The 21,597-nt window shown below is 42.1% G+C and overlaps 1 protein-coding gene across 1 annotated transcript in view; it reads left to right on the top strand.

The window, feature by feature from the left end:
- Positions 1 to 19,402: 19,402 nt before the first annotated feature.
- The window catches only part of LOC122804987 (unconventional myosin-X-like), a 2,302,513-nt gene continuing 2,300,318 nt past the window's right edge, over positions 19,403 to 21,597 (top strand). Inside the window, exon 1 of the mRNA XM_044075233.1 lies at positions 19,403 to 19,536. Coding sequence (XP_043931168.1) covers positions 19,463 to 19,536 — 74 coding nt within the window. The 5' untranslated portion in view covers positions 19,403 to 19,462. The remainder of the gene's footprint in view (positions 19,537 to 21,597) is intronic.

The following is a 21,597-nucleotide window of genomic DNA, read 5'->3' as shown; positions in this document are numbered from 1 at the left end:
GTATTACGTGGACTACTGTACTGGACATTTGAAACATCAAGCTGCTTACACTGTCATGCCAGCTGGGCATACAAAGAGATTAAGGCTATTAGTAAGTGAACTCTCTGGGTGAGAGAGGATTAGAAAGTCAAAGGGCAGACTTAATGTTCTGAAGCTGTTTGACCTGCCAGTGCTGCTGTAGCTAGGGTGGAAGCTTGATGCCTGTGCACATTTTGAGTGACTTCAGCACTGATCCGATCTTTAGGATGCCCTTACCTACCATGCATGCTTCATACAGTGGCTAAGCAGGAGCAGTGAGTGCATAGACACTTGTTCAGAGCAGGTTCACAAAATTCTAGCCTAGCTCAGTTTAGTCGCAGCGGAGGGAAATTTTTGGATTGGGTTTTCTCTCTCCTTCCTGTGTCCAGCATGTTATTGGTTTTGTTTATCGTTTCTGTTGCTTTTATTTTCATTTATATCAGGCAAGAGCCAGGGACTGCAGCCATTATTATTCAGCAGGAGCTTGAGAGATGATTTTTTCTTTTTTCTTTAATGCTGTTAACCACAGTACTCCTGTCAAACTGGGTAGGTGCTCTGTATTACCTGGCTACACCAAGCTATTGTGACAGCAGTGCTTTGCTAGATTGCATGCACTTTTCGAGGCTGTTGCTCCTGAGTCCCTTTGCATGCAAGCGAGTATAATACAAGGCCTTCTGTCTGCTGACATTCATACAGCAGGACTCTAACCAGCTGTCACCTTAGGTAGAGCAAACCAACCTCTGCTGTTCGCTTCCATCTCTCTCCGTCACCATCTCCTCCAGCACCAGTCAATTCTAGGTCACATAGGGCATAGAGATGGCCAAACACCACAGACACTGATTGCATGCATTATGTTGGGACATTATTTTATACTATTCACCATTTAAAATTTGTTGATGGCAGTAACAGCAAATTTTCATGAAACTAGATATTTTTTTATAAATATATGGCTAATGCATTCTGATTATTATGTTTGTGTGCTGAAATGATAGAGATGAACAGTTAGTATAATAAGGAAGCTAATTATTGGTTTTATAAGAAAACCTTTCCTGCAGTATGATTTGGGCCATACAAACATATTTTATACACTGAATTTGGCATGAATAACAAAATTGCATAGAGTGATTTGAGGCATGAAAATGTTTTAAACAAGTGACTTTGAACATAATCAAGTCATTATTAGCAGCATCTGTTAACATTGCGTCTCTTTGACACATTTTTTAAAAACAGAAAGGTAAGTAGTGAATGTAATGCAGGTATGTGTCACCAAGGAGTAAGTTACACTGGTCTTAGAAAAAGAAAAAAAGTGGCACAGTGTATGGAAATAAGTATCTGTGACATGGCACAAAAGGTAGTTTTAGCAGAGTCATGAGCTTCATACTTTACTGCTACACATCTGTTTCAGGATTAAAGGTTGCTGCTGCTGATCTGGAGATGACAGTTTGCTGTTCTTGATCTATCCAATGAGTGTTGCTTTGGAATAGATTTGTGTGTGGCGTTGTTGCTGATTTACAGTACTGTAAGAATGGTGGAGCAAATGGATGTCCTCCTCTGGATGACAAGTTGACTGCCACTACATGATTTCAAACACTTGGCACCATATTCCTGTGTCTTGGGCATTAGTTTCTTACTTCGAGTTTTGACCATCATACATATTGCAATTTATATTAGCTCTTTTGCTTTTCTTTTAAAACCTGGAGTCTGTATGTGGTTTAGACAAGCTCTTTAAGAGTGTAGTAATGAAACAGGTACACTACATTTTGCCATTTAAATGTGATAGGAGTGAAATCCAGCCTAGTCCAGGAGCTGTGATTCAAGCCTATAGTGCTTTTTTGTATACTATAAGTTCACACCCATAGCTCCTTATGGCGTCCAGAAATTTTTGGCGGTCTGGCTTTATTTAGTGATTTACCAACTAACAGACAATATTAGAGCAAGGAGTTTTTTTTAACAAAATGACACCAAGACTGTTAATTTAGGATGCCCACAGCAGAGAAATTTATTACTATTCAAAATGTTGTATTCCTTTCATATTTATGTTCAAATTTTCATAACTGAGAGGGGTATGGCATAATATGTCATGGTGGGAAACAGGAAAATTCATTGGCTATGTCCATTTATATCTCACTGTGCATCTCTTATATTGCTAGTTTGTTAGTAATTATGAAAATCAGTAATATTTCCTTATGCACTTAATACTTCATATGCACTTAATACTTCAAAAAACAAGTGATGTGCAAACTGCGTGATGTTTGAAACCTTGGATGTTGAAGAAAACATTTCAAATTTACAGTAAATTGCAAATCTTGAGAAATATTCAGTGTTATTTATACTACGAATTATACAGTTAAGCATATGATTTTGTAATTCTGTAAATGTATCAATAAGCATGCACTTGTAGAGGAATTGCATGTGATGTGAAAGCTCATCCCTAGTTAACAAATGATGTGAAGTTGTTAAATCTCGCCGTTTATTCTCACTGGGTTTGGAGCCGATCCTTGGCTCCGACACAGCCATTAACAAAGTTCAAGATTTACCAGTAGCTCGAGACCAAGCACCTTATCCCATGATGCACTGCTGGAATTACCCCAGATCTAGTTTGCCGCGGCACAGATCTCGGTGTTCCAGATTGCTTGGATGAATTTTATTGGAAATATTCTTCTATTTGGAAGTTTTAAAAACTTTTTCTTGACTTTCATTCTTGTTAGAATATTTTATATATATATATATATATATATATATATATATATATATATATATATATATAAAATATAGATTTAGGTAAGTGCCCTGTGTTGGCTTTGTTTTTTTATAGAAGTGTATGTAGTTAGCAGTTGGCCTAGTAGTGTTGGCCTTGTATTTAACTAAATTCTTAGTCAGTAGTTATTTCAATAGCTAATAGTTGCTTAGAGTGTGTTTTTTCTATTTGTTTATATTTAGGATGTCTGAAGAGAGAGAGAAGCAACATCCTAAATCTGGCTTCAAAAGATGTCCGGATTGTGGACAAAAAATGTCAGTCACTGACTGGCACTTTCAGTGTGTCTATTGTCTGGGGGCATTACACCTCCAAGACTCTTGTAGCATCTCTCACGCCTTCTCTTCCAGGGTACTTTTAGAGAATAGGAGGAAATTGGTGGATAATGGCTTACTTCAGCACCCCTTCTCAGAAGCACTGGGTGAGCAGGATGGTGCTAGTAAATCCTCTGTCATCCAAATCTTCAGGTGACTCCAAGTGATCTAAAAAGGCTAAAAAATGTGTGTAGGGTCATCGGTTCCACTGCCTTCGGAACCGAGTGTCCCTTCCATTCGGAGCCAGCTCACAGCTTTCTGAGATTCCCTCATCTCCTTTGCTTCAATCAGCATGCTCGGTGCTCTCCTCAAAGTCTTCTGTCAGCCTCTCAGATCTGGATATGGACCGGTTGGTGCAGAAGCTTTTACAGGCACCAGGCCTTGCCAAATTGTCAGCTCCACCTCCGTCGGAACTGAAGACCCTTACCCTGGACTGAACTACTCCTCCTACGAGCTGTACTGGACTTTCGGAGCTTGAGGAGGCCGACCTGATGGTTGTTGAGCCTGTGGAGCCGAGACCTGCTCTGGTGTTATCGTTTCCATCTACTCTGACGTCCTTGGCACTGACCGGGGCCTCTAGGAGCCGACACTCTCCTGTCTGGTCCGGAGAGGATAGTCATACCGATTTGTCGGTGCCAACTGTTCCTCTCGGGGCTTAGGCTCGGATGAGCTCGGCTCCTACCTTGGGCTCTGAGCCCATGGCCTCGGTGTGGGAGGATTGGACAGTCCCTCCAGATCAGTCTACCCCTTCTCATCGGAGTCATGGTGCGTTCGATCCTATGAGGAGAGTCCTGTCTCCAAAGACATCATCAGCATCAGGTCTGGCTTCCACCTCCCCTCAAGCGCCTGTGTCCGCTCCTGCTTCTACTGGTCAACCCAAGCGTAGAGACTCTGAGCTTCAAGTAGCCCCACAGGGCACCCCCTTCTCTTCTGAGACCTTCCCAGAAGCCCCCCACTGAGGTGGTACCGAGGAAGAGACTGTGCAGGAGGAGGCACTTGGACTCCACACAGGAGTCTTTGACATCTGACACTTACTTGGATGAGTCAGAAGGGTCCCCTTGATCCCCCTCTGAGGATATCTCCTTTGCGCAATTATTAGAGATCCTTAATCAGAGGGGTGGTTGGCAGTCCAAAAGCCCTACTGAGGACTTGTCAGTGCTCTTGAAGACTTTCAGGTCTCAACCTTACACCTCTTGGGTGTCTCCGCCTTACGATGAGCTCATGGAGTTGATCTCTCGTAAGGCATTGGAGTCTCCGGAGGCCATGGAACATGTCCCTCAGAAGCCAAATAAGTTCATCTCTGCCCCAATGGACAAAGCTTTTTTGACTAAGGGAGTGCCTGTTGATGCTATGGTGGTGGCGGCAGCCACCAAAAAGGAAACGTCTGAGACGTCCTCCTAACAGAGATTCCAGGATCATGGATAGATATGGGAAAAACGTGTTTAGTTCAGCGAGTTTTTCCTTTCGATCACTGAACTATTTAACCCATTTTACCAGACTACAGAGAGATTTCCTGAAGGAGCTAGGAGATACTCTCCAGGGTACAGTAGCTGCAGGCGTTGCCGACAAAGTTACCATCCAGCTCGCTACCCTAAACTCGATTGTGAACTCGTCCATGCGTCTCATATCTTACGCAGCTGATGGTTCGAATAGGGCTGCTAGTTCAGGCATTGCTGTGTGTAGACAAGCCTGGATGCGTCTCTGTTCCTTTGCGGAGCCTTTCAAGTCCTCCTTTATTAGCACTGCATTTGATGGCTCATCCCTCTTTGGGCCCAAGGTAAAGGAAACTCTAACCAGGTGTGAGCAGGAGGGAAAGTCTCTGCCGTCGGAGTCCATTTTTCTACCCCTACTCGGCCCTATCCCAAGGGCCCTAAGCGTGGAAAGATGTGGTTCCGAAAAGCCCAGGGAGCCTTTCAGGACACACGTGGCAAAACCCCCCTCTAGAGGCAGAGGAGGGGGTTATAATGGAAGATGCCGCCCGCTTGGCAGGTGAGGGTCAGCAATACCAGGATGAGAGAGGCCAGTTCTCTGGTCAGCCCTACCAGCGCTCCTGAAAGGAGACCCAACTGTCCAGCTCTGGAGGCAGTCGGTGGTCGCTTATCTTTGTACCCAGAAGCCTGACTAAGCATAACATCCAATACCTGGGTACAAAGCATCATTTCCATTGAATGTTTCATACCATTCTCTTCCCCTCCCACTCCTGTCCACAGAATCCCGGATGTTCCACCCCGTCTCAGGGGACAAGCAACTATAGCGGTCCGCAAGTTGCTAGAAAAAAGTGTCATCCAGCCAGTCCCAGCAGACCAAACAGGATTCGGAACTTACTCAAGATTGTTTTTGGCTCCAAAGAAAACAGGGGACTGGAGACCTATCTTGGACCTCAGTAGACTCAACCAATTTGTAAAAAAAGAGAAGTTCCGAATGGTCACGCTTCAGGCCATTCTTCCCTTTTTAGGGAAGGGCAATTGGATGTGCTCCATCGATCTCAAGGATGCAAACTACCACAAAGATGGACAGACACTCCAGAAATCACCTGCGTTTCCGGTTGAGAGCCAATCACTACCAGTTTCGAGCCCTGCCCTTTGGACTCACTACAGCCCCCAGAGTGTTCAATTGCATGGCAGTGGTCATGGCTCACCTCACCTAGGATTCCAGGTGTTTCCATACCTAGACGATTGGCTCCTTACCGCCACCACCAGGCATCAATTGATTCAGGCAACAGAATCTACTTTGACACTTTGCAACCACTTAGGCATTGCAGTCAACTTTAAAGTGTCTGCCTTGTTGCCATTGCAGCATACCGACTTTATAGGAGCAGAGTTAGATACCTCAACCACCACTCTACGTCTTCCAGTCGAAAGGGTCTCACTTCTTCGCCAACAAGTCAACTCATTGGTGTCAAAGAACAGAGCTACAGCCACAGAGGTCTTGAAGGTACTAGGTTTGATGGCGGCACAATTCTAGCCATTCCACTCGCAAGGATGCATATGCGAATTCTTCAGTGGCTTCTGTTCGCTCAATGGTCTTACCAGAAATTGCCAATGAACCATATGATTCTCATCACAAACTCTTGCAAGAGGGACCTTCGGTGGTGGTTGATGTCTCTTCATGTCACAATAGGATGACCCTTTGTGCCCTCCCCCCCAGTAGCCACTGTGACCACGGACGCTTCCCTGATAGGGGGGGGCATTTTCAGGAAAAGACTGCCCAAGGCACATGGACGGATCAAGAGTCACATCTGCATATCAATATTCTGGAGTTGAGAGCAGTACGTCTGGCATTGCAGTACTTTCAGGATCCTTCTTCCTCTAGGGACTGTTGCAGTTCAGGCAGACAACATGTCAGTGGTCTGGTACTTGAACAAACAGGGCAGAACAAAGTCTTATCCCCTTTGTCAAGAAGACATCAGGGTATGGTAATGTGCTGTCATCCTAGCATTTTCTGTTAGCAATGCACATCCAGGGGAAATCCAACGTAATAGCGGACAAGCTGAGCAGGGCAATCTTGTTGCCTCACGAGTGGTCTCTCAACCAACATGTTGCGGACATGATTTTCCACAAAAGGGGCCAGCCTTGCTGCGACCTCTTTGCCAGTCACATCAGTACCAAATGCAGAAGCTACTTTGCCCTGATACCACCTCCGGGACATCCCCTGAGAGACGCACTCGTATGCGATTGGCCTCCAGGTCTCCTATATGCATTTTCTCCAATCCCATTGATGCCCAGATTTTTACAGAAAGTGAAGTCGCTGGGAAGGACCGTCATTCTTATAGCCCCCATTGGCCTCAACAGATTTGGTTCTCTTTTTCTTCACCATCATCTACTGGAGGATCCATGGATTATGGATCCAGTTCCAGACCTCCTGACACACCCGTCAGGGGACCTCCATCCTTCACTGCAGTCCCTAAAGCTGACTGCTTGGCTGATCCACTTCCCCAAATAGCCAGGCTTCATTCCCTCTCAGATGACACAAGACCAATTCTATTGTCTTCTCATAAGCCATCCACCAGAAAACTATATCGCAGTAAGTGGAAAAGGTTCTCCATCTGGGCCAGCATACAAAAAATTGACCCTTTCGAGCTCCTTTGTCGTCCATTCTAGAGTTTTTGGCAATGATTTTTAAGGAAGGAGCAACAGCTGCCACAATTCGGGTTCATTTAGCTGCCATATCTAATTTCCACCTTGGATTGGATTGGTTAAATATTATGGCCCAAAAGTTGTCTAAGGTTTTTCACATGAGGCCTCCTGTCAAAACCCCTTATTCTCCTTGGAATTTCAATTTTATGCCATCTCAAATAATTCTTCCCCACTTTGAACCAGCATCATCTTGTGATCTCAAATTTTTGTCATGGAAAACCATTTTTCTAGTGGCCATTACTTCCGCTCTCAGAGTGTCATAACTTCAAGCATTATCTATCAGACCTCCTTATATGATTTTCCATGCTGATAGAGTATCTAGTAAGCAAAAAGGCACTGGTAAAGAGAGGCTCGACTCCCTTGTTGTTCGTTCCACACTTTATTAAAATTTACAGCGCTCCAACACACGTAAAGCACATATTGTTTTTTGTTTCCAATGACTTCTTCGGATGTACAACAGAATGCATATCTACAACTCCCCTATCCCTATATATCCTTTAAATTAATTAACTAATTAAAAAATGTTTTATTGATTAATTAGTTAGTTAATTTAAAGGATATATAGGGATAGGGGAGTTGTAGATATGCATTCTGTTGTACATCCGAAGAAGTAATTGGAAATGAAAACGATTATGCCTTGTGAAAAGCTAATGTGCTTTACATGTTGGAGCTGTGAGTGTTAATGAAGTGTGGAACAACAACAAGGAGTCGAGCTCTTCTACCAGTGCCTTTTTGCTTACTAGTTGGACTGTTTTGGCATTTGGTCCATCGTTTCTGATAGAGTATCTCTCAGAATAAACCCCTCCTTTTTTGCCTAAAGTCTGTTCTGAGTCTAATATCAATTAGGTTATTGAGTTGCCGGTCTTTTTTCCCAACCATTCCAACAAATTAGAATACATACTGCACAAGCTTGACGTGCACAGACAGCTCAGATTTTATCTTGATAGAACTATGGATATTAGGAAATCAGATCAACTTTTTGTATCCTTTTCGGGGGCCAGAAAAGGTAGACCAGTGGTTAACGGATTGTGTCTCATTTGGTCATGCAATTGCTAACATACCTTTGCCACACAAAGTAAAGGCTCATTCAACCAGAGCCGTTTCTACGTCTTCTGCTTTTCAAGCCAAATTGCCCCTTGATAACATTTGTGCTGCAGCCACTTGGTCTAAGCCTCATACTTTTATCACTCATTACAAAGTGGATAAGGCTTCCAGGGACAGGTGGTCTTTTGGTTCTGCGGTACTGAAAAATGTACTCCCGTGAGCCACCAAGGATTGCGGGTGCTAGGGATGCTATGGTGAAATTTAACAACTTCACATAAAGGAGATATGTACTCACCATAACGTTCCATGTGAGTTGTTTATCTCGCCTTTATTCTCACGTCCCTCCCTCCATCCCCCTCCTGGCTGACAGTTGACCTAGAGGCTAGTATCATCCTGGTTGTTCAATACTACTACTACTTTCTTGGGGAGTGCACCCCTTACAGGGTTATATATACATGCAGCAAATAAGATCTGAGGTAATTCCGGCAGTGCATCATGGGATAAGGGGCTTGGTCTCAAGCTACTGGTAAACCTTGAGCTTTGCTAACGGTTGTGTCGGAGCCGAGGATCGGCTCCGAACCCATCAGTGACAATAAAGGCAAGATAAACAACTCACATGGAACATTATGGTGAGTACATAACTTCTTTTTCTAACAGTACATGTCTAAGTTATACACTTTCACAATTCGTCATATCTTGGAAAGTTTAGCAAAAAATACAATCTGGGGGTAGAGCATTGTAATGTAATATAATATAGTATTTGTGGAAAGACAGTGAATAGACTTATCACTGCAGAGAATGCTTCTTGATAACATTGTAATTTGTACAGTTTTACTAGTTTTTTTTTTTACTAAATATTTACATTTTGTTTTATCCTCAAGTTTATATTTCAGAAGATGCTCTGGAATGCAAGATGTGTGTAGGCTGCTAGAGGTATGACATGCCACACCACTTGAGTGTTAGTGAGTTAAGGCAGTTATGGGCCATTCAACAGCAGAGCCAAGTGTCTGAAAAAATTTCCCATGCTGTTATATTTCAAACTATACCTTGCATGGTTAGAGCCAAAAACAATGTAGGAGCAAAATGCACAAGTCAGGGACAAACTTTAAATATTACTTCTATAAACTTAGAGTTACAAGAGTAAAAGGGTTTCCATTAGCCTGCATTTCCTGAAGAATATGAACTCAAACTCGTATATCTGACATTTAATGAGTTTTGTCCTCAGTGGTTTGCCAGAAAAAAAAACACAAAATTAGGACAAGACCAAAAATATGAGGCAAATTCTGGGCAGTTAAGCAGTATGTCTTAAACGCTGTGTACTTCTCGTCTCTCCCTGTTAATTTACCTCGGCTGCTGTCAGTAAGCACAATAGTACCATGTTGTGAAATCACTCCACTTAACCTGTTTAAATACTCTTGACTTCTCATTTTAATCCACAAGATCCAAAATCCTGAGTGGCCACCAAGCCAAACTGTATTGTTGCCCTTTTAAACTTGGTTGCCTGTCCTGACTATAAATTTGTTTTCAGAAATTCATCCTGATCTTCTGTCATCTGCAAGTACGTACTGGTGAGCAGTAGTAGCTCAAGCTGGTAAGTTCTGCCCCTTTAATAGCTTGATATACACTCTGATAACTTCTACATGCAAAGTGCTGGGACAAGACTATAAATAACTGGAAAGCCTTCTGTATATTTTGTATATTCTAACATAATTACATAAACCTAGTGCTACGTTTACTTGTGTAAACACCGAAGCACAGGAAAAGTCAGAAGGTTAGCCTGCTAGTTTCATCTCTGCTGCCAGCTTGTTAGAACTAGGTGCCCTGAGTGTGCAAACTGCCTTATGCCTACTGACAGTGAACTTGTGCTCAACAATAAATACTTTGAGAGGTGTAAATAGCCATTCTAGAGGCTTTCCTCTCACCTAAAAACTTGCCATGTCAGCTTCATATACTGGTACTACAATTCTTCACTAACCACACTAAAATGTCTTGCACTGAGTGTAAAATAATCCCTCCCAAAGCCCCCTGAAAACATTAAGCCACTCGGCTACCTCATGCATACCTCACCTCACATATTCACCCTAAACAGCAACACCCCAGATCTATCCCTCTAAACCACATCAACAATAGAAATGCCTTGGTGTTGACTTGCTCAGTTGTGAGGCACACTGATTCATCCCTCACAAAACTAGACGAGGAGTGTCATAATTTGTTTTTCAGGCACCAGGATCTCTAAAGTTACAAGGACCCTGTGGACCCTAACTCTTGACAAATATGACTGTGATATGGTAGTCGTACATGTGGGAATGAATGACTTCCTCATAAAACCCTGAGGGACATGCAGAGAGAAATCTCAGAAGTATCCATGCTAGTTACAAATGCAGTTAAGAAACGATCTGTGTGGAATCCTTCCTTCATCTCGAATGATGTGTAAATGCAAAGAAAAGATATAGTTGTACGCTATAACAAAGTTGCTAAATTTACAGCAAATACCCCTTTCAGAACCCACCACTGTATAGCACTAAAAGGCCTAAATCGGTTAGAAGTACCGCATCGACTAATACATAGATTTTTACCACCTATAAAATTATCTGCTTGTCCAGCACTTAAACATTCGACACTTATGTTCCTAGTAGGTCATTATGATCCAATGACCAAACATTCCTGTCTGTCCACAAACCTGTCAAATCTGCTGGGCATTGTCTATACTTGTACCATGTTGCTGCAGCATGGAGCTCCTTATCTCTATCCATTAGGCTGATACCCTCCCTCCCATCCTTCAAAACCATTCTGAAAGACTTTCTAGCGAAAGGCTTATTCTGTTTTTGCTCAACATAAAGATAAACTGTATCCCTAAATGTAGACAAATATCTTTTTATACCTTACATATCCTTACTCTCCCTTTTTCAGTCACTCCCTTCTATCAATTTCTCTCACCTCACTTTCTCTCTAAATATTCCATAAGCCTGCTTTTCTCTCACTTCGTATTGCAATTCCTGTTTGTACTATACTAAACTTTAATTTCTCTATAAACTGGCTAAAATTTCTGTAATTATTAAATCATTGTTATATAACTTGAATCCATTCTTAACCAATGTTTTCATATGTCTAATTTGGTATAATTAAACTGTATTTGTTTTTTCTATTATTTTGAAAGACTGAAATTATTATTCTTACAATGTTTTATAATACTTGGGAGCTTTTCTCCCCAGGCCTCCGCTGAAAATGGGCTCCTACCCAGTAATCGAATATCAATAAATAAATAGAAGATCAGGTATGTGTCAGTATGTGATGAAATACCGGGCAGTGCAGCTTGCTTCACTAAGGATGGCTTGCACTTCTTGTTTCAAAGCTTCTGCATAATTGCTAAAGCATGTGCTGCCCCCGGTGTCAAGATAAAGTCCAGTTGATGGACATTCTAATACAACTAACATATGAAACCTCTCTGCTCAATGCTAAAAGTCTAAACAATAAATTGCTCAATCTTGAAGCTCTCCTACATTTAGAGAACACCCCTGTTGGAAGCAGGACTATTCGACCCCAGGCAGTTCGTCCCCGGACGGTTCGACCCCAATGCATTTCTATACAATTTCATGTATAAATTTATATGTATTGTAAATGTGATTTTTTAGTGGACAGTTTGACCCCAAATATATTCTAGTAAGTGCTTTATCATTGTTATTATTTAATCAATTATTCAGTAAATACACTGTTAATTGTTCACTGTAAATATATTTTATTTTTATTTTAGTATTTTTTTCATTTAATCATTACATTGGTTAGTATAAATAGAACACACAAACTTTTAACATTTAATAACTAGTGTTATGTTTTAACATATTAGTGTTACGTTTTAACATCTTTTTTTTTTTTTTTCAATTAAACACATTTTTTGAGATGTACTCGTGGTGTCCATCATATTAAAACATTATTGAATTATCCGGGGGCGAATTGGCGGGGTCAAAACGTCATATACCCTTGATGAACAATTTGCTAACATTTAGGGAAGCGAGAAATCATGACTGAATTCCTGACAAACTCTGATATGGCTGTTTCATGTACCCTGTTAGAGGAGTATCAGAGTCTTGTCAAACAAGCATATGATGCTCCAGCACAGTCAACAGAAGAGTTAACTTTTGGTTACCCCAGATCTCGCTTACGCCATAGCTCGAGGTTGGTTTTCACCGGTTCTGTAAGTGACTTTTTTTTGTGGAAATTAGTCTTTCTTTTTAAACCCTTTTTAATTTTTTTAATTAATTCCTTTAGTTTAGAGAAATTTTTAAAAATTTCAAAATTTTCCCAAAAATTTCCTTATCTGACAGACGCCACACTTCTGTGTGTCTACTGTGGGGGGCACCTGCACCTGCAGGACTCCTGTGCTGTGTGCCATGGCTTCAGCCCAGGAAAGAAAAAAAAAGAAATAAATTGAATTGATACTCAAGCCACTCAAGCCAGAGGGGATTTCCCTAGGTGTTTCAACAGGAAGCCCTCCTCTAGCACCATCTAGGAACTGGGCCGAGACCAAGTCCGAGGCACTGGCCCAGATGCTTCAGGAGCCCGACTCATCGTCGATGCGCCCCCCCCGTCCAAACATATCCTCCTTCGACTCTTTTGGCTCGGAGCCGGGTCGGGTCGGAACCGATGACGTTGGGCGCGCTGGAGCCGATATAATTGTCTTCGGCTGCCCGTCTTTCTTCCGTTTTTCCTTTTCTCTTTTCTCGCCCCGGCCGGGAGGGCTCCGGCGCACCTGAGTGTCCCTGCTCCCTTCCTCTCGGTGCTTCTCCCTCTCGGTGCCCGACACTGGCCTCGAGTCTGCCATCACTGTCGGTGCCCTATGGTGCCTCAGGCTAAGTCGAGCTCACTCCTCATCCCCCGACCGAGAGAGCCAGTTGACTCACCTGAGTCCATCCGTCAGACACAGATTTGGATGATTGAGGTTCCCCCCCCCCCTCCTTGAAGATGTCTGTCTGTTTGCAGACCGTCCTTCCACCTCCTGGGTCCCCCCTGACCCCCCCCTCACGCAGGTGCTAAGAAGGCAGGGACAGCTCCTGATTCAGTGGACCCCACCCCAGGAGACAGGAGACTCCAAGTTCATAACAGCACAGCACCAGCAGACAAACAAAAGGAGTCTCTGTGGATGCTATGGTGGTGGGCTGCTGCAGCTGCTGAGCTAAGCAGGCTGATCCTACCTGTCCATCCACCCACCCCAAAGGAATCTAGGTCCATGGACGGTTTCCAAGATAAGATGAAACGCAGCTGGCTACCCCCTAAACTCCAACACAACTCCATGCGCCTTCTTCTTACGCTGGATGGATGGAGCAGCAGAGCCAGCAGGGAGGGGTGTGCTGTGGCGGGCATGCCTGGATGCGCTATGCATGCAATTTGACCTTCCCTTCAAGACGCCTTCTCCCCTTTCTGATGGATCATCCCTCTTGGGTCCTCAGTCTTTTGACTAGGTGCTGAAACTGGACTGATGGCAAGACTCTCTCTGCTGTCGGAGTCCGCTTTTTCTACTCCTTCTAGGCCTTACCCCAAAAGGCCAGAAAGGTGGAAAGATGTGGTTCAGACAATCTCAAAGGGATCATGTGGTGGATGTCTTCCCCTCAGCTCTTGTCGGAGACCTTTGTTCCACCTCCTCCCTCCGGCTACTCTGACAACAGATGCCCCTGATCTGATCTCTCAAGTGATACAGAAAGCAGCTCAGCAGAAGGCCTCATTGATCCATTCTCATTGCTCTACTGGCGCCGACAAGGTGGCCCCTTCTACATCGCTTTCTTGAGCGGACGTGAATCTGGGACTGGACCTATTCTCAGATCTGAAGTTCCAGTCAGGTCAGTCCTCCTCCCTCTCCCTCTCCTCTCTGAACCTCTCACTGCTTGGTTCCTCCAGTTCCAAACCTTAGCCAGGCTTCCTCAATTATCTAGATCTGTTGTGGTATTCCATCTTATAATTTCTTTTATTTATAAAAGCTTCACATAAATGGGTATTAAGGAAAGACACTTCACATACATAGATCCACTTCTTCCACCTAGATCCTATTCCTGCTCTTCCATGCAGGTTCATCTCTTTCCATCTAGCTGTTCAATTGGCAGCTATTCATCCAATTGCTAACTTTTTCTTTCAGAATCTGCCTTTTCTAACACCTTTTAACTTAATTCCTTTTTGTAAGCAATTTTTTTCTTCTCAGACCTCCTATAAGAAATCCTCCTTCTCCTTGGGACTCTAAATTGTCCTTCTCTCTTTGATTCTTAACCTGCAGTCTCCTGTTCTTTAAAATTATTATCATGGAAGACTCTTTTTTAGGTAGCTATTCAGCTAGCTAGAAGAGTTAGCTTCAAGCACTCAGCACTCAGCTGTTATCTTTTCTTTTTTTTTCATCCCCCCCTCCCCTGGCCTGGACAGACCTAGAGGAGTTGTGATTGTGGACTCTCTCTACCACCTCTTTCTTAGACATATATGCTTATATATATTTCCTCAGGTTCAGGATGTAGCTCACCCTCTTCTTCCTGTTGTGAGAGGTGGACTCGTGTTTTACAGTTATTCTGTTACTATTATAAGCTGGGTTTACATACAAAAAGATCCTGGAGGTAAACTCTAGCATTGTGGGGATATAATGAGCCTCGAGCCGTGGGTGGAACCAACCTCTTTTAGAGTTAAGATGAAGCCGGAGCCGGTACCTGCCCAACCCATCCAAGCAGAATTTTAGGCTCTGTTCCATGCCCATACAGTGAAATGCATTTAATTTACCTTGCAGGTTTTCCTGGTGAACAAATTCCATGACGATCTGAGAATACTGATGACTTTTCTTTTAAGTGCAAATGGTTGCTACCTACATTAAGAACTGGAGATGTCATGCAGACAGTTTAAAAGTAGAAAGATCCATTAGAGGTTTGCATGAAGGGTGGTATAGCAACTTCTTGAACTGAAGGAGTTGTAATTATTATTTCTATAGTTCGTAGTTTCAGTTTTTTTTTTTCTTTATCTACTATATCTGTCTTTACTGCATGAGAACATTGAACGGAAACTACGAACTAGTCCCTTGTTTACATTTATTTATTTATTTTATTAACCTAGTACATCTGTGTTTCTTTTTTTTTTGTAATGTTTTGTTCGGGTCCAACTGCCTGGGGTTGAATAGGTCGGGGGTGAATTAGCGAGGTCAAAACATCATGTACCCTCCTTGTTTGTGTAGTTACTGAGACTGTTTAAATGTAAAGAGGGCACTCCATCTGTATTGGGATCTTGCACTTTTTATGCCTTTAGACCCAATAGCAACTGTGATAGAATCACCATATTTGTCAAGGAACTGTAATGCACATATTGCCAGTGTAGGATGTGCCCAAAAATTCCTAGACTTAATAAACAAAACTTCCCCTTCAGCACCTGGTTAAACAAAAAAAAAAAAAAACAAAACCTAAATTACATTGTATTCCTGACCTGATTCTTACAAATATGACTGCCTCTGGCACTACTTCTCTGGTATCTCACTCCCCTTTTGAAGTCTGACCACATATTTGACCTTTTCCTTTAAACATATTAAAAGCCCCTACTGTAAGCTCAGTGAGTCTGACAACAAATGTGCCTTCTTCAGCCTATGCTGACAAAATATCAACATTTGCTTATGACTGCACTGCCCCATCCTTGATAATGTGGCAAGCTTCACTGAGGAATTGTACACCCATTTAGAAAAATGCATAGAAAAAGCAGGCCCTACTGGAATCCAGTATTGCAAGAAATTCAAAAACAAACCACCTTGGTGGTTCTCCTTAAATAAACTATGCAGCAAAAGAAGGAAACTCCTTCAATTTAGTAGATCCTAAACCCATCTCCTCAAAGTTGATATCAAAAGCATTGCAAGAAAACCAAACATGATCAGTTCCAGTGAAGGAGCCCATGAACCTAGGCTGGCCTATGAAGCCAAATGTAATTGTATGTCCTCCTTTAACTATGTTAAAGCAATAATACCCTACATTGTGCTGAACGTCTTTGACACCCCTTATTTTGACACACAAGACATTGCCAAAATCCTTGTGAACCAATTTAGTACCAATTTCACACACATTATTTTCCAAAGCCCTGAAGTATCTTAATCCCTTACTCTCCCCCTATTATCCCTAAAGGTCATTTACTGAAAGTACTAAGGAAGACCAAAGATATTTCCTCCATTGGTCCTGAAAATATATCTAGTTGCCTAATTATTAGTGTCAGACATATCCTTGCTGACACACTCCTTAAACAATTTAGCTTGCTGTGTGATTGTAGCTACTGTGCTCATATCACTCTGTGTAAAAGGCATCAGTGTTATGCAGCACATGCAACACTTGACTGCATTTAGACCGTTAAGCTAAAGGCACTGCAGTGATGATGCTTCTCCCTAAGAGGCTTACAAACTACCCAGGTAATTACAGACCTATCAACCTTACAAGCAAATTTGCAAAGCCATGGAATATATTCTAATTAACTTCACAAACTAAGATATCAATAATTTTGATATCAATAATCAGCTTTGTGAAGGGTAGATTTTGACTGTTAAATCTGGTAAGCTTCTTAGTTATAGAGGCTGTAGACAGTGGCCATGCAGTACACGTGACGTATCTTGATCTGGCCAAGATCTTCAACACCATTCTGCAAGATGGCATCTTACAGAAGCTAAATTCTTTAAAAACAGATGTGGTAAGGTGGGTAGCAAACAGGCTGAAAGACAGACCCCCCCCCATAGCGGAGCTGCAGGAGCCTCATCAGAAGGTATGGAAAGTGACTGTTCATCCCCCCTTGGGTGTCTGTGCTAGGACCTCTCCTTTTTGGCATTTAACTTTCCTTTCAGCCCAGCATGGACAGAGAAACTGAAACACTTTACCAAGTAAGCAGCATATTTCTCAACTGTCCAGAATTTCACAAAATGTCCACATTTTTGCCTCATTTTTAGTCTGTTCCTCATAAAATGTAGTGGTTTTCTGCCACATCACTGAGGACTGAAGTCACTAAATATTTAGGTAGAAATTTGAGTTTTAGGCTTCATATACTTTGGAAAATGCATGTTAAAGCAAAACCTGTTATCTTGGTAACTTTCAAAGTTAAGAATTAGTCTGCCCCTGATTTTGGCCTTTGTCCACCTATTAATTTCTCCTTTGTCCAGGCTCCTTGCTCTAAGATGTTGAGAGGTATGGTAAGAAGTAGATGGCTTTCGGCAATAACGACAGGAGTGCTTCCTCCTCCATCATTCTGGGAGTGAGATCTGGCTGTGTTTCAGATGTTTCAGTTCCAGTCCTCACTTCTGGATCAGGCTGAGGGAAAGCTGACAAACGTGAATGAGTCTGGGATCAAGGAAACTCTGAAGTGCCTCTGACCATTGCATCAGCAGTGAACTTCTACATAGTCCATCGTAACTTTGTCCTGACATATTAGCAATCTGAGACTTGCCTGCACTGGTTGTTGTGGCTTAGGATGCAATTTTTTAAGGATGAGCTTCAAAAGGACAGTTTAGATACCCCTTCTGGAGGATGTGCATTGTTAGAAGGTATCCCAGGATCTGTTTTAAGACATTTAGAGGTGAATTGCAGTAAAGATGATGCAGTATATCCATTATCTCATTTTGGCCTGTGTTGTAGCCAATGTGTCCATTGAATCAGCCAGCTAATGTGATTAATTACATGGGGCAGTGCATTGCTCACGTTTTTTGTATTCCTTAGCCTGTACCTGAGAAATCTTTGCCCTGTTAATTTCTTTTTTACTATGCTCACACTTGCATTTTTCCCAGGTTAAAAATTGACTGGCTGAAGGAGACCATGAATCTTCTCATGTGTTACTAATAGGTTAATGCATGTGTACCCTTTCCTCCCAAACATTTTTGAAGCAGTGCAACAAGGTATAAATACACCATCTTTGGCTCTGTCTACTCATCTGCTCTTATATGATTGACAAAATACTCATTTTGGACTGCATCCTTTTGATTTGTGTATATTCCTCCTTCCAAAATTGTCATTACGCTTTGTTTACTGTGTTTACCCAAATGGGTGCAGCATATTTTCAGCACAGGCTTGGAAAATTTATTTATTACCTGATAATACAAAATAAAAAGTAATACAAATAAAGTAAATAATAAAAATGTATACAGATTTAACATGTATAGAAATGGTACATTTCAGACCTATTAATCTCTACAGTATAAACAAAACGGCAAGTATTCAAGTTAACAGTTTTCTTGATGTTCTGTTATGATTTGCTTATGCTGTTAGAATTTTCTTATGGTTTCTGTGTCATAAGATGAGCTATTGTACAGGGGAGAGGCCGTAATAGAACAGTAGTGAGATAGTGGTTTACTAGAAAATAGAACGTCAAGGAGTATTAAGGGCGACTAAGCAGAGTATGCATAGGTACTTAAGTAAGGGACATAAATCAGGTGCTGCTAACAGAGGCCTAAGTATTAGTACATTTAATGCAGTGCAGAGAAATAATGTGATTTAATAAATAGCGCACACTGCAGATATGATGTGTCCTCTAAGATGTATATTTAAACTGATTACTCTAGAGCTTCTGTATACCACATGGCATGCTGATCACTGTAGCAAGGTCATGGCATTACAGCTTGTATTTATATTTAATATTGTAATTTCCCTGTATCTCTCAAGAATATATTCTGTATAGAAAAATCTTTTGTTTTGATCAATGTATTCATTCACACAAATGTACAGCAGTCTCTTTGAGGATAGTAAGATGAAGAGAAAGTTAAATGTTTGCTTTTCTAATAATAACGTGGGAGTATAACTATTTTCCTTTTTGTACTTAAGTCATATGCACGTGTATGCTACATGTTGTTTCTTAACAAATCTTTCAGCTGCTGTACGGTAATGACTTTACTTGGATTAATATGATAGCTGCATCACTTCAATAAACATGTTGAAAAGATGTGGTAGCCTGGCTCCGACATCAGGAGGTGAGCTGTTATCTGTATGACAGGCTGCATTACTTAACCTTCTCATTGTGGTCCTGAAGAGTATGAATGAGACAAAGCAGCACAGCGGTTGGTACTGTTGCCAAAGAGGTTTATTCTTCTACAGTGATTTTATTTCTAATAAATATTGTATCTTTTCTCGCTGTTAGTGACTGACTTTAATGTTGTCTTATGTCCCCTTAGTGGTGAGAGTGGAGCTGGGAAGACGGAGAGTACAAAACTGCTGCTAAAGTTTTTGTCTGCTATGAGCCAGCATGCTCCTGGAGTCCCAGTGAGTGAAAAGAGCACCCATGTGGAAAATGCTATCTTGGAGAGCAGGTAGAGTATTTGAGTACATAGTAATGCTTGTGTGTATGAGTTAAAATGGCAGACCATCACTACCTACTACATGTGAAGTATGAAAAGAATAGGAACAGTGCGTGTCTGGGATGTTTAAATACCAAGACAGTAACCAGGAGCGGCCTTAGGTCAACTGGTGCCCTAGGCAAAAGGGCTCCACGGTGCCCCCCCACCGCACCAGCTGGTGCCCCCATCCTGGTCTACCTACACCAAATAAATAGTGGAAAAGTGCCCCGACTAGAGCGGCGCCCTAGGCGGTCACCTAGTTGGCCTATGCCTAAGGCCGGCTATGACAGTAACATAGATACAGTGTGCCCATCAGAAGCTAACTCCACTACCTTGAGTGCCTTACTTAGATTGCAAATTATGTGAATGGTTAGAAGTGGCATTTCAGCCCAATAGGTGCAAAAATTTCAGCCATACAAGTTTTCTGAATGATTTCTTAAACACTTGAGATTTCATTTTCTTTACTCAGTTTGGGAGGCAAGTACTATTAAGTGTTTGAAAGGGAAGGCAAGAACTCTAAATGTGCCTGCTTCTGCACTCTTGAGAGAGAGGTGTGCGGATTTGACCCTGTCTGGTGAAGGGTCATTGGTCTAGGGCTTGGAGTAAGCACCTTAATTGGTTCTTTTGAGGTTTTTTTAAGTTTTTTTTTTTTAAGTTTTTAGCTTCTGGTATTGAAGTCCCACAGTTGAGCAGGTTTCTGCTTGTTTGCGCTTCACGCAGCACTGCAATTGTGCGCCATAGCTGGACATATAATCGCAACAAATTTTCCTTTAGATGAAACTGTAGTTACATTAGTGTAGTCCTGATATTTAGTACATCTTTGGTCTAAGAAGTATTGCTAGTGAGCTGTGACCTATTAAACCACCAGCCAAAAACTCCATCAGAAATACCCATCTACAGAGCACCTCCTAGATCAGTTCTGAAATCACCACCTTTGTGATAACAGTTCTTCAAACCTAGCATTATTGACAGTTGGACTACCCTTGTTTCTCCTTCCAGCCTTGTTGACTTGGGTCTCCTGAGGCAGTGTAGCAACTTCCTAATGTAAACTGAAAACCCACTGCTAATCACTCACTCTAGCACAGAGTGCGAGAGATGTATCTACACCAAGAATCTTGAATCCTGACAGTCTCACACTCAAAACAGTAACACTGAAGAGGTTGTCAACTCTACCACTCGTGCACATAGTACCACTATTCATAAACATGGTGCACATCCAACACATACATCAACGTATGCATAGGTTCTGTCAAAAAACTTACCGAAACACTAGAGACTTCCAAAACAAAAGACTGCTACAGCTAACACAGTTCCCACAGCACCCAAGATGCATAGCAACAGCAGTGTCTCGCCTCCCAAGCCCTTGAGGCATAACACTCAAACACAGTTTCTTGTTATTGGAGACTCCATAGTGAGACACACAGATGTCCCACTCACCAGCTTAGATAGGGAGAAATTCATGGTCAGCTGCCTGTCCGGTGCCAGGATTTGTCAGATCATGCATGCACGTGTGGGGCTCTCAACAACAGGTACCATTATGAGTCTGTCATAGCTCTTGTTGAAGTGAACTATCTGAGATGTAACTCACTGGACTACATGAAGAGAGACATGATTGAGTGTGTCCCAGGCAGGTATGTCCCTAGCTTTGAGCAGCATATTATCCTCACCTAGAATTATGCCACAGTATAAACAATATCTATTTTAATAATTGGCTTAGTTTTGGGTGTCATTCAAAGAGGATATGGTTTCAGTCAGCCTGAGACGACATGGTCAACAAACCTCAATGCTTTGCCGGAGACGGTTTGCACCTAGCACCACTAGGCTTTTGGCTGCGGGCAAAAGTTTCTTGCCTCCCCCATAGTGCCTTTTTTAAGCAAGGTCTCAAGAAAGAAATTGCAGACTTGAAAATTGCCAAACACAAAATAAGGGTTGTGCTGCTAAACGTTAGGAGCTTAAACCAAAAACTGCACACCCTGGAAGCACGTCTATCACTGGAAGATGTAGATGTCTGTGCAGTCACAGAAACCTGGTTCA

This window comes from Protopterus annectens, chromosome 6.part0 (genome assembly GCF_019279795.1).
Source record: "Protopterus annectens isolate FY-2018-M chromosome 6.part0, PAN1.0, whole genome shotgun sequence".
Taxonomy (NCBI): Eukaryota; Metazoa; Chordata; order Ceratodontiformes; family Protopteridae; genus Protopterus; species Protopterus annectens.
Note: the sequence above shows the minus strand (reverse complement) of the source record. Positions and strands in the feature narration are given on the sequence as shown.